The 14,103-nt window shown below is 40.8% G+C and overlaps 1 protein-coding gene across 3 annotated transcripts in view; it reads right to left on the bottom strand.

Moving 5' to 3' along the window:
• ACOT12 (acyl-CoA thioesterase 12) overlaps window positions 1-8,406 on the bottom strand; it is a 34,215-nt gene extending 25,809 nt beyond the window's left edge. The window contains exons 1-4 of one of the 3 annotated variants that reach the window (XM_059694184.1): window positions 7,973-8,406; window positions 5,061-5,130; window positions 952-1,012; window positions 314-415 (exon numbers count right to left, since the gene is read on the bottom strand). In XM_059694184.1, coding sequence (XP_059550167.1) covers window positions 314-415; window positions 952-1,012; window positions 5,061-5,130; window positions 7,973-8,099 — 360 coding nt within the window. In that variant the 5' untranslated portion in view covers window positions 8,100-8,406. Of the gene's footprint in view, window positions 1-313; window positions 416-951; window positions 1,013-5,060; window positions 5,183-7,972 lie in introns of all 3 variants that reach the window. The other 2 variants (XM_059694185.1, XM_059694186.1) reach the window with 2 other exon arrangements.
• Between the last annotated feature and the right edge of the window lie 5,697 nt (window positions 8,407-14,103).

Here is a 14,103-nt window from a genome sequence, read left to right as displayed (position 1 = left end):
AAAGATATTTTAACTCAACTCGGAGTTATATAACCCCAAAAGAAAAGAACTAAACCAGTAAGCAATATTTTTGAGAAACTGATATGACCTTTAGATAATTTAAAACACAGTATTTTTCCTCTTTCACAAACTGGCTACATCTTCTTTTCTCTAAAGTACTTACTACTATAACATTACCACAGACTGACCTTTTATAATAAATATTGATGAATAACAAATCTTGGGAAAGCATTTCTCATGCTAAGATGAATGTCCTTTTCGTAATAATCATTCTGACACAATTTTTAATATGTCCCTCACACAGAAAATTTACCTTTTCTTTTCCAACTGGTTTGGCTACAAATGTAGAGAAGGCCACACTAACGAGTTTCTCAATGCCAGTGAACATGTCCTGCACTATGACCTTGATGCTGATCTAAAATGAAAAGAAAATAAATAAATAAACTTTCAGCCATCCAGACAACAGATGGGATTGCACCATTCAAAATTCAGTTATGCACTTCACCATTCTTTTTCTTTTGGTTTTTCAATGAAACTAGCATTTTAATGTATTCTTAAGCAATACTCTTGTTTTAATAATGTTCTATAAAGTTGGAAAAATAACTTTTTTCTGATTATAGAAAGATACATATTTACCATGGAAAAGTTGGTAAATATAAAAATAAGTAAATGATAACACTGGAATCTAACTATCAAGAGGAAATATCAGTCACAGTAATCCCACCACTCAGGTTAATTTTCTTCCAGTTACATATATATGTGAAATATAAAATGTATATTATTTATTCATATATAAAATATAAAATGTGTGTCTGTGTATACATGCACACAAAATTACCATATTGCATTTACAGTTTTATATCATTTTTTAAAAAGTTGGTATTATGTGATAAGCATTTTCTAATTTCGTTATTAGCACCAATGACAGAAGTAAGGAAAGGGGCCTCTTACCTCCATGCTTGTGCTGAATGCTCTAGTAACTTTTGCTTTGATGGTTATAACTTGTCCAACTCTATTTAAAAAAAAAAAAAAAAGATCTCAGTAATCCTAGCATAGCTCATTCCAGGCTTAAAGGTTTAGTTAAATGCATGTGCCATAGAGCAGTTTTACCTTATCACACTCATAATGTTTGTGCGTGAAAAATTCAGGTTAATGAAAACATAAAAAAGAATGCACTAAAAACAGATGCCAATCACTGTGAACCACACATATGTTAGCTGGCTACCTCTATTTAAACAGCAAAAGGCCTTGGCAAAGATTGTGTGCAAAACGACTTCCAAATCTGCAACAGATACTTTGACAATACTGCAGCTGTTTTCTTGAGAGGAATCAAAACAGACCCATAAACAAAACCAATACAATTGGTATTTATTTAAAAATATTAGCCAACAAATAAGAAGTAAACTACCAACAAGCTGGCCCTAAAACTGATCAGCTTTACTAGGTTCACAGGGGCCCTCAGTGCGGCCAGGTGATCCATTTACTCCACATTATCACTGATGAAAATCTGGGTGTCATGTAAGGCCTTCATTAAATGCTACCCCTGTCATGAAACACCACCGATTTCCCAGTCAAAATGCACTTTTTAACTACCCCAAAGAACTGAGTTTATATCTCATCGTAGGCATGTACCTATTATACTTTCTATTCTGATGATTATGTGTTTATCTGACTCTCACCAGACTGAGCAACTGCCACACTCCAGAACTGTGACATAATCATCCACATATCCTATTGGGCCCAAATAGTACTTTTCATATAAGCAATACATACTTGTGAATTTAAAAAATCTCTAATATGGCTTACAACTAAATTATATGGTTCCCTATATATTGCTTTTAATTTTCTTTTTTTAGGTTGCATGTAAAAAATATGAGTTCACTTTTTATCAACTTAGTGACCACAAATCCTTTTTGATAATACAAATGCAAATTGGCAAAACCATATTTCAATGATGAGGTTATTATTTAAGGATAAGTTACAGAATTTAGGATTGGAAAGTACATAATAGATATTATATTACATTGTATCATTGGCATTCCTAAATTTAATAATCGTGCTTTAATCTATTCTCAAATAAGTTTGAATTCACAGTAATCTGTAATTTTGCTAAGATAAAAATACATATCAATTTTTTCTACTTAGTATGTGAGCTTAGTCAATGCATGTGGTTCTATTTAACTTAATTTTGTTTGTATATAAATAAATAAATGCCAAACAGATAAATGTAAGCAGTTAGGTTGGAGAGATGAATTGGGCAACTCATTGGACAAGACTACTTAGGGTTTAAAAACTGGTGACAGCTACCCCATGGTCCTAGAGAACTATCCCAGACCAGAAACAAACAACCTGTTCTCTTCCTTTTTCTTGTAAATTCTGCTTATGTCTGTAAGGATCAAGGTATTTCACATAAAACAAAACAGGACAACAACAACAAAAAATACCAAGATGAGCCCTGGCTGGTGTGACTCAATGGTTAGAGTGCCAGCCTATGCACTGGAGGGTTGTGGTTTGATTCCCTGTCAAGGGCACATACCTGGGTTACAGGTTCCATCCTGGCCCAGGTCAGGGTGTACACAGGAGACAACCAATCAATGTGTCTCTCTTGAATGATGTTCTTTTCTTTTTTCTCTGTCTCTCTCCCTCCCTCCCACTCTCTCTAAAAATCATCCTTAGGTGAGGACTAACAAAACACACCAAACCTCCCAAAGCAACCAAGATTATACAAACATAAAATTAAAGAAATTAAGTAAAACCATGTAATCCTAGTTGATTAGAGGTATTAGTATAAACTCTTTAAAAAACACATAATTCTTAGTTCTGTTCACTGAAAGGGCCTAAAATAATGACCAACTCTATATTGATGAGCACGTTTCCTGCCCAGATTGTGATCTCTACTTATCATTTCTTCGAAGAAATTTCTGATTCTGAGTTTGTGTGAGAAAATGTATAAAATGAGCCCATCTTGTCATACCAGAAAGCAAAGGAGTTATTAAAGAATTCTAACTTTGGGGTTATGTCCAAAACGCAGAGCCAAACTGAAGAAGCTTCCACTGTCCAAAGACAGGGCAGAGTGAGCATCCATAAGAATAATCATATCAGAACTGAAATGCATCAATTATGTTAAAAATCATGAGCTCCTAATGATACTGTCCTATATAATAAAAGGGTAATATGCAAATTGACTGAGCAGTGGAATGACCAGTCTCTATGACACGCACTGACCACCAGGAGACAGATGCTCAACGCAGGAGCTGCCCCCTGATGGTCAGTGCGCTCCCACAGGGAGAGTGCTGCTCAGCCACAAGCTGGGCTGACGGCTGGTAAACAAACGCAGCAGAGGTGGTGGGACCCTCCACGGACATCCTCCCTATCTGCTAAAGGGTGCACGAATGTCGTGCACCGGGCCTCTAGTATAAAAAGGAAGAATTAAGTCTATCTTTCCTGGACAAATTTTACCTCAAGGTAACAAAGTAATTAAAGAGATAAAGGGTCTCTCTCTATACAAATAGTTCAGAAAAGAAATGGAAAAAAAAGAGAGATAGATTTAGCATACTACTATTTTGCCAATATCTAATGAAATAATGGTTCTAAATAATGATCATTAGACAGTATATGCTCTTGACAAGAACTGGTTTTACCAAAATATCAAATTTCCATCAGATCATTTTTTTGGTGTAACTATAGTTTATAAGAAATACAAATGTATGTGAACATGCTAAACAGAGATACAATGAGAAAATGCAAAATGTGGTAAATTCTTTAAGACAAATGACCAGGTTTGTTTACAAAATAAATTGCAAGTGAAATGAACAAAGGGAAAATTATATGTTAAAAGACATATCAACCATATTAGATCCTGATTCAATAAACTAATTGTTTAAATTTTAAAAAATTTGAGACCATTGGAAATTTCTGTTAATGGTATAGTAATTGTTATTATATGTTCTCTAAAAGAGCCTTATCTTTTAGAAATATATACTGATAATGCAAACACAAAATGGCAAAAACATTTCAATGATGAGGTTACTAGTTAAGCCTAAGTTACAGATTGGATGGAAAGTATATAATAGAAATTTTATTACAATGTTGGCAATGCCAAATTTAATAAGAGTGCTTTAATTTATTTCCAAATAAGTGTGAATTTGCAGTAATTTTTAATTTTCACAGATGATCCCTTGGAATTATGTCAAAATAGTCCAGGTGTGTGGGAATCTAGAGGGGAATTGATAAAATCAGAGTGTCTATGAGTTGATCATTGTCATAGTTAGGTGAAGAGTCTTTGGAGATACATGGTACTATTTTCTCATCTTTTGTATATGCTTGGATATTTGTATGTATATCTTGAAATTTTCTACAACAAGATATGGTAGGCATATACACACTCCCACACATAAAATGTTTTTCATAATTTAACATCTTTACTCAGATAAATTAATGTTTACCTAACAACCTAATGATGAAATTCACCATCACAGAGATACTTATTATCATTAACTAGAGGCCCGGTGCATGACATTTGTGCACCCTTTAGCAGTCAGGGAGGATGTCTGTGGAGGCTCCCACCACCTCTGCTGAGCTCGTTCACCAGCCGTCAGCCCGGCTTGTGGCTGAGCAGCACTCTCCCTGTGGGAGTGCACTGACCATCAAGGGGCAGCTCCTGCATTGAGCATCTGTTCCCTGGTGGTCAGTGCGTGTCAAAGAGACTGGTCATTCCACTGCTCAGTCAATTTGCATATTATCCTTTTATTATATAGGATTATTCTTCTAGTGGAAGAAGGAGCCATTAGGAATCAGTTTCTATAAATCCTTCTATGCTTTAGACCAGAATGCATATAATACATAATGCCAGCAGCTATTTCTAAACAAAATCAGGACTGAATTTACAGCTAAGCAAGTTTATTAGAAGTAGGTCCTGCAATTTTTTTACTGACTTATATTGGGTCAAATGTTATTTATTTTGTTAGGAAATTGGTTACTGACTTAACACGATTAAGCTTACATGTTTTAAATGAACCCGTACACTCAGGAGAAGGGCATGGAAGAGCAGTTCCCCTTACCTAGCTGTCTCCTCAAACTGAATGTCATCCACTGAGGCTGTAACACAGGAAACTCCAGCATGTTTCTCAGCTTCAAAAAATAGGCAAAAATGGCTGGATTAGTAATGTTTGAATATTTCAGCCTAGGGTGAAAGGAGTAAAATTTAAGTAGAGTTAATTTAGTAACTCATCCTCTCATTCAACATAAGACCACTGTGCCCACACTCTGGATGGTCTGAATCATAACAGCTCCTTTGCTCTGTAACTTATATTTCCACTGCATGAAAATTACTGTGGTTTCTTCTGCATTTTAATTCACATCATCTTTGATTTGAAATTCAATACCAGTACCCAGCACACCAAGTTATTCAAATAGCAATTTTAGTAAGTTGGTGCCAACTTTAAAAGTGTTGCTAGGTACTACCTTCCTTTTGTTTTCAAAACAAATCATCAAAGTTGTATCCATTATCCCTCATATCCAGCAGCTAAATGTAGTTAAGCCACTTAGCCAGTGTGAGCACTGAGTGGTATGGGAGACCTTGAGAGCACACCCCAAGTCAGAGAGGAACTTCTCTGGACACCAGAGAAACACAGTAAGTATTTAGTAAATGTTTGCTATTTTTTATTAGTAGATTCACACCAAACTCACTGTGCATTAACTCTGTTGCAGGCGGAGAGGACTGACGAAGGTGGAGCGAGGGTAGGGAGGAACTCCAGTTATTTTGATGTTCTATGTCTGCATTTAATTTGTTGAGATAGTTTAATTGTTGGTTTCACTTTATATAAAAATATCAGATTTTATTCTCTTTGGGAAAATTTTGGAGATGTGCTTCTGCCAGAATTTGACGAACAGTCACTTAAAACCCAAACAGAATGTATTGGCTCTTTAAGAACCTTTAACCCCATTTTGGAGACTTCACTCCTGGTGCCACATTATGAAAACAGTGAATTATACTGCATTTGTATGCTTTGTGGGTTACTTTAACTGCAATGTATAAGAGGTGAGAAAATCTTCTAAGTCTTTAAAGCACTCCTCTCTATGATTCAATTCTGTAGAAAACTAGACATTCTGGTTTTACTAGTTGGAAATAACTGTTCTTCCAAACATGAACATAACATAAACTGAGTTACCAGAAAACTAACCACAGAACTCTGAGTGATGGAACAGGGAGGATGAGCTTCCCGCCTATAAAATTTAGTGAGAGGAAGAGTACATAAAAATACCAGAGTAGAACACAGGGTGGGCAAAAGTAGGCTTACAGTTGTAATACAAATACATACTACAATAATTAATAAAGAATAACATAAAAATAAACTGTGTTTTATATACTCACAACTATAAGCCTACTTTTGCTCACCCTCTACTTACTGTGGGATCAAATTCAGTGTATCAGACTTTTGTCAAGTTCCCACTGATTTCCAGAGACCTATCTGCATCAATCCTTTTACCAAGTCTATTCAGTGGCAGAGGGCCAGCCACAGTCATTGACCTTTAAGTGCTTTAAGATTTGCAGAAAACTAATGGACCCTTGCCGATATATTCTGCAAAACATTGACTAAGGAGTACCGAATAACACTCATTCCCATTACCTGACACAAGGGAATGGGATGTTGAGCTTATGAAACTGTTCTTGCTAATAAAGTGTTATTAAGCACACCAACATGTTACCAATTTTGAATGACTTAAATGATAAGGTGCAATAACTAATAAAAGTCTAAATTTTTATTGTATATATCAGGTATCTACTAAGTATCTGCAGCACTATACTAGGTGGCACTAGGGACCAAGAAGAAAAGGACTATGGTAACAGGTGGCATTTGTGAAGCATTTATTATCGGCCAGGCCCTGAGCTAAGAACTTAAGCAAGTCCATTACACGAGGTTGGTACAATTATTAGGTCCGTTTTACAAATGAAGAAATCTTGGCTTAGGAAGTTTGTTTCAAAGACACTCATAAATGTTTATTCTCTACCGTAGGTTTGGACACTTCTTACCTCAACGGTTTAAGTTGGAAAGGGCATTGTGATAAAGTTGACCAACGGGTGCCCATGTCAACGTGGTTGGAAAGACTTCTCTAAGGAGGTGATATCTAAGCTGAGATGTGAGGCGTGGAAGGGGCCAAGAGAAGAATATAATGGCAAAAAGAAAGTCAGGCGCAGAGGGCCTGAGCAGGGGCCACATAAGGGTGTGTTAGGCAACAAATTGAATGCAGAAACACATCAGAGAAGTGGGTAATCCTCTATTTCACCAGACATTAAAGAGTTGTGTGGAAACATAACCAATGCCACTCCTTTAAGCACATTTTTGTTACGGTTGAAAATATAGTTCTTTTTTCAATAAAAAAAATATGTAATGGTTTCATTCCTGTTCCTTTTAAATGAATTAAGTTTTAAAACTTTCGAATAAGCTAAATATGGATAAAATAACCCACACAAACAGAAGCTTTCTGGGGTCCCCATATACATACTAGTACTTAATGCGGTCAAGGAGTCCTAAGACTAAACTGTTTGCGAACTACTGGCCTGGGTCATTCCCAGCGTTGGATGAACTAGCTTATGGTCCTGGCTGGTCAGGGCTCACAAGTCAAAACATCCTCCTCTCCTCACTCATCCCGGGTCCTGGTCTTGGTGCGGCGCGGCTGGGGAGCCAGGAGGGGGCTTCAGCTCGCACGGGGATGGGCCACCCAGGATCCTCCCAAGTCCTGACCCTGCCGTCCTGCATCCCGCCATCCGCACTCCCACATCCCAGCCCGCCTCCTAGTTCCCAGACACCCTGCCATCTCGGACCCGGACCCTCCTCTGTACCCCCCGCCCCCCCACCCGCCCCCAGGCCCTTGCATTCCGGACTCCGGACAACCGCGCCCCCACCCCCGCCCACCCCCCTCCTCCCATTCTGGAGCCCTTCCTGCCCACCCCGGCCCGCCGCGCCCCTACCTGCCAGGCAGGCGGTGGTGTCAATCCACTTGAGCAGCTGCCCCGCGCTCAGCTCGCCTCGGGAGTTGGCGTGCGCAGGCTGGATGGCCTGGCTCATGTGCACCTCGCGGGGCGCCGGCCTCTCCATGATTCGCGGGAGAGAGAAGCCCCTCCGCCGGCCGAGTGCGCCTGGTCCGCACCGGGCCCTCCCGGATCCAAAGGGCACCTGCGGCGCCGCGCCCTGGCCCCCGTCCCACTCCCTGCCTGGCCCGCCGGGTGCTCTGGAAGGTGAGGTTCAGGTGCCAGGAATATCGCCCCGAACATGGCGAGGAGGGCGAAAGCGATCTCTCTGCTGTTTCAGAAGCCAAATCGGGGGCAAAGTAGGTTGGCAAAGCCGCGAACAGCCTGGTTTCCCACCCCTAAAGGGAGGAAAGCAGCGCTTGTCTCAGGACAGCGCAGAGAATCAAATGGGGTAAGGTAGGAAACCCATAGCACGTGCCTGTGTATTTATTTGGTGAGTAAATAGTGAGGGCTGAAGAACTTGACAGGTGATGAAGAGTTAAGAATTGGTTAGTTAAACGATGTCCAGAGAATGAAGGCCTTTTGCTTTAGACCAGTGGTTCTCAACCTTGGCTGCACATTAGAATCACCTGGGAATCTTTTTAAAATCCTGATTTTTGGGCCTCATCCTCCGGAAATTCTGTTTCTTTGTTATGGGGTGGGGCCACAACATTAGTAACAAAGAAACAGAATTTCCGGAGGATGAGGCCCAGAAATCAGGATTTTAAAAAGATTCCCAGGTGATTCTAGTGTGCAGCCAAGGTTGAGAACCACTGCTGTAGACGCTGTTTTAGAGTCTTTTTTTTTTTTTTTTTGGCCTGGCTGTTGACTGCCAGATAGAGTGAGTACCCACGCCTCAAGCCTTCATTCAAAATCCACCTTCTGATTCTTAACATATTATAATGGTTCCAAATGATCCTTTGTTGTCGATCGATCATGTTGTTATAAAGTTACTCCTGCTGCCAAGCAAACAAACAAGCAAAAAGTCCTGCGTTTTGCAGACACATCAGAGTCACTTAACAAACATAGGCAGCCTTTTGGTTTTAATCTAGAGAATTTATGGTTAGAAACTGTCACCTCATTCCTAATGACGCCAGCAAATCCCAAGAGAATCTCTTCTTTATGGAAGACAAAATGTAGAACATTAAGTGAGTTTTCATTCTCAGCCTTTAGCACATAAAAGCCACCACACTTTCTAGAGCCGGAGTGAGTGACTTTACAAAGCCGTTCTCATGAAGGAAAGGGTGACATCAGAAAACCACCAGCATACAGTAGGATTCACAGAGGTCGAACGGTTAGGGGCAGCTGCACCTGGGAGAGCATTTATGAGCGAAGAAACAGAAGCCCCGAGAGCTAAAGCGATGTGCCCGCATGCAGCTAACTGAAGAGGGCAGCGAAGGTAGTAGACCACCTGGCAGGGCTCCTGACTGTCCAAAGCAGCTGACCACAAAAGCTAACTGACCCCACAGATCGGTGGTGCTTTTCCATCCCTGTGTAGATGGCCTGCCAAGCCCCAGCCTGGAGATATCAGAATGCAGATTTGAACTTTTAAAGATTTTTCTTTTTTCAATGAAAAGGAAGGAAACATGGACTTGATCACCTTCAGAATCCTCTCTGAGTAGGTTTCCATCTCATATCAGCATAAGAATTAGATGCATTCAGTTAGGCAAGCATGAAGTTTGCCTTTTATAAAAAGCACAAAAATAACCTTTTTAAGCCAACAAATGAAAGCTTAGGCCGCCAAGATGGTCCTCTTACGTAGTTATATAATTATTTCAATGACAATGTTATTATTCCTATCTCTTCTGGCCCTTCTCTTTGGAAAATGCCTATAGAGTTCTTAATACAATATTGGCAGATTAGATTACTGTTCGGTGAATATTTACTCCATTTTCTGTTAACTTCACGGGAGGCATTTATGCAAGTTGTGCTTGGCCACGTGGCTTGCTTTGAAATGGAGTTCAGGGAAGTAAAAATGCATCAGTTCCAAGCCTAGCCCTTCTAGGCACCATCTGTTCCTGTTCTTGGGAAGGTCTGACCTCTGCCATGAGCAGGTTGTGTGCCTAACTAGCTGCCCATCAGCATCGGGGTGCCAGACTGAGTTCCCATTTTGCAGAGCCGTTCTAGCCAACCTGCAGATCTGCAGCCTGAAGCTGAGCCGCCCAGCAGACATGCAGACTCGTGAAGGAGACATTGCTTACTGTTGTATGTCACTGCGGTTAGAGAGCTATACATCAATAACTGATGGTTCCATGCATGAATTTCATTAAGATTTTAGGAAATTTATTAAGTTACTGAAAATAGAATTTGTGTTTAGGTTGGGTTGAATTATTTTGGGTTTAAGCCACCGACAAAGTGGTAGTATTACTATATGCTCATATCCTTGGTTTCTTGTAAACTTGAGGAACTTAAAAGATTTTTTAAGCACAGGTGTGAGAAGTTGGTTTTCCAAAGTGATTATCTGGAAGGGGACAGCTTGTACCTGTATATGTATGTTAGGGATGTCTGATCAAAAAGCAGACACAGTACACAAACTCACTATTGTGTTTTCTTATATGTATTATCTCCTATTTACATGTCTTTTGATTATGGTTTCATATCTTTTGTTGGTTTCACACTGATTTTCATTTTAATAGCCCCAGCCTATAACTACTATTCTTATGTCTTCTGAATGGCCTCTTTTTCTCTTGCACAATGAAAATGTCATTTTTGCTATTATGTTTGAAGAAAAGGCTTCCATTTTCCGTTTCTGTTTAGAGACATCTTTTGAAGATGAGCAGAATGTGAAGCCAGCTTGATTTTTAAAGGTCACGCACAATGCAAGAAAGCTGATTGGGAAGCGTGTGGCAAGTATGATAATGAGAACATCTTCAGAATGTTGGAGTGGGAAGGAAGCCAGGCAGTCTGACCTCCTCATTCTGGAGATGAGAAAATGAAGTGTTTACCCTGAGTCACACTGCAAGGCAGTGGTCCGGCTTTGGGAAAACTGAGAGCAAGAAGCACTCAGTGTAAGAAGAGGAAAAATGTGCTTCCACCCTCCCACATGAATTTGAGAGCAAGCAGTTTATTTGGGAAGGGAACGCTGGCTCTCAGGCAGAGCTTCGGCTCAGTAGGACATTAGGACACCAGCTTGTGATGGATGCTGGATGGTGAGTGCCGGAGGGATGCAGGCGAGGCACAGAGAGCCAGGGCACGTCACTGTTCTGAACATCAGAGGCAGCTGGGAGCCTTTCCATTGTAGGAGACGAATCCCAGGCAGAGGGTGAGGTAATGTAAAGTATTTCATGTAGAAATACTTTCTGTGTTTGGAGCCCATGAACAGTTCATGAAAGAAGTACTTCAAGGGAATGCTAGATCATGGCCCATGTTAAGGACTTTTTATATTTGCATTTTTGAGAGATTCTGGTCTATAGTTTTTTCCTTCTGTTTTATTTTTCTCCCCCCCGCCTCCCCCTTCCTTCAACCCCCATTTTTGTCAGTCTGGAACAAGTCTTCATTTTCATAACCTTGCCACTTTGAAGGTCACAGCTCAGTTATTTCTCAGTTTGGGTTTGCCTGCTATCTTATCATAGCTACATGAAGTTTATGCATCTTCGGCAGGGATATTAAGGTTGGTGCTGGGCATCTTACCTAGTGGTGCAGTTTGATGTGTCCCATTTTTGATGATGTTCATTTTTGTAATTTCATTAAAATGGTGTCTCTAAGCTTTTCTCCCGAAAATTTTCCCATTTTTAGTTAATAAACATTTTGTGTGGAGGTACATTGGAATTATGTAAATACTCATTCCTCAATAAATTTTTGATTTGTTCATTAATTCATTTTTATTTCCATGGATCCATGGTTTCTTATTTTATTCACAGGCATGCCCACTCACCGCGGGACTAGACTTGGCCATGACCCTGCAGCGAGGCCGAGCCTGTGGCTTATGTGAGTGAAGGGCACAGGTCTCACATGGCAGAGCAGCAGGGGCGGCACCCACAGGGCAGTGCTGTGCCCCGAGGGACACTCAGCCAGGGCGTAGTTCCTGGAAAGCTAAAATGAATCTGGGGATCTTGACTCTTTAATTCAGGAAGAGGAATTTCCTGGTGGCAAATGGATAATATTTATCCCCATTAGAAAGCACCAATCTGCCCTGAAGAGACCGTCAGATTACATTTTAGGGATGAAACAAGATTAGTTCTGACAGGTATATAGATCCTCCAAGAACGTGCAATAACTCCTCATACAACAGCCTAAAAACATTCTTTCTGACAGTTTGACATTTTGTAAAAAGGCTTTATGATTGAGCATGATAATATACTGCCTTAAATTTTATAATTGTTTAATACAAGCATGATTTTTTTCTTCAAAGAGATTAATCTATTCATTCAACGCAAATTATTTTGAAAGTCTAATATTGTATTGACCAGACACTGGGCTAAGCATAAAGGAAGGCTCCTGTTCTCAGGGCACTCTTAGTCTGGTGGGGAAGACAGATGAACAAACTGTTACGGCCAAGGTGATCCTGGGGGGGGGGGGGGGCGGGCAGGTGGAGGGTGGGGTGAAAGGATTGAGAAAAGACAGACAAGAGAATGAAAGCTGGGTCTCGGTGGGACGCTGCTCCCTGATGAGGAGACAGCGCCAGCGCCCACAAGCCGTGTCTTTATTTTATAGCAGATGCCACGAGGCAAAGTAGGGGCATGATCACGTTGTTCACAGCATTCTCGTGAGTTTCAACCTCACTCAACTACATGCACCTGAACTCTAGCACAAGGCACGAGGGGCCACGTGTTTGCACCATAGGTTCAAGCTCACAACCACAGCCGTTGGCGATGATTGTGCTAGGAGGCCCTGACCTCCAGCTGGGACTTGCATGTAGCAATGAGAGGACCCCGTCCTTTCATTAGTCCGAGGCTTGAGCCTGGCCAAAACACTGTAGCCGCGCCCCATAACAAACCAGTAGTGTGATGTGGTAAGGGCGTATCAAAAGATACAGCACGCAGTACCCTGGGAATACAGAGGGAGGCTCTCCTCCACCTGGCCATCCCCAGACAGTCTTCCTCACTCTGTCAATCAAGCAGCAGGACCTAAGCATCCTAAGCAAAGGGAAGGGCTTTAGGGCTCCCGGAATTGACTAGATCTGAAAACCCAGGCAGTGGGCAGGAGCACAGACTATGCTGCAGGGCTGGGAAGCACAGCAAAAGTTGCTTATGATGCTGGTATGGTCCTGTCCCCGCTCCTTCCTTCCTTGTGGAACTGGGTCAAGATGGAAAGTCTCAGGAGAGAGCACCCACCTGGCTAAGCTTAAATACTATGTCTACCCATGACCCTAGGGCTGGGGAAGGGAAGGATACAGGGAGGGGTGAAATCTGTTCCTCTCAGTTTCAGCAGAGATGAGGTAGGTGGCTGGTATTATCTTCTAAGATTAAACACAGAGGGAGAGAACTTATTCCTTAAAAGGAAAGTGAGTTCTAATTAGAAATGGAGAATAGAAGCTAGACACATTTTAAAAATTACTAATGACTCTTATAAGGCATGGGAAGACTATGGCTCAGTGGTTGAGCATCAACCTATGAACCAGGAGGTCATGGTTCAATTCCTGGTCAGGGCACATGCCCAGGTTGTGGACTAGATCCCCAGTGGGGGGCATGTAGGAGGCAACTGATCAATAACGCTCCCTCATCATTGATGTTTCTCTCCCTCTTTTCCTCACTCTTCCTCTCTTAAATAAAGATATATTTTAAAAAAGAATTATTTTCTACTGTGTGATTGATTCCCTTAATACATTTTAACAATATTCATATTTAATTAAAAATAACTTTACATTAGATGGCCATATTTTTTAAGTCAGAAAAATGTTGGAATAAAGACAAATGTTTTTGCTTTGTTTTATTTTGTTAATCCTCGCCTGAGGATATTTTTCCATTGAATTTTAGAGAGAGTGAAAGGGAGGGGGAGATACAGACAGAGAGAAACTTCGATGTGAGAGAGACACATTGATTGGTTGATTGGTTGCCTCCAGCACACACTTTGACCAGGGCTGGGGATCAAGCCTACAACCAAGGTACATGTCCTTGACCAGAATTGAACCCGGGACCCTTTAGTCCACAGAG

This window comes from Myotis daubentonii, chromosome 4 (genome assembly GCF_963259705.1).
Source record: "Myotis daubentonii chromosome 4, mMyoDau2.1, whole genome shotgun sequence".
Taxonomy (NCBI): domain Eukaryota; kingdom Metazoa; phylum Chordata; class Mammalia; order Chiroptera; family Vespertilionidae; genus Myotis; species Myotis daubentonii.
This window is presented reverse-complemented; position numbering and strand designations above follow the sequence as displayed.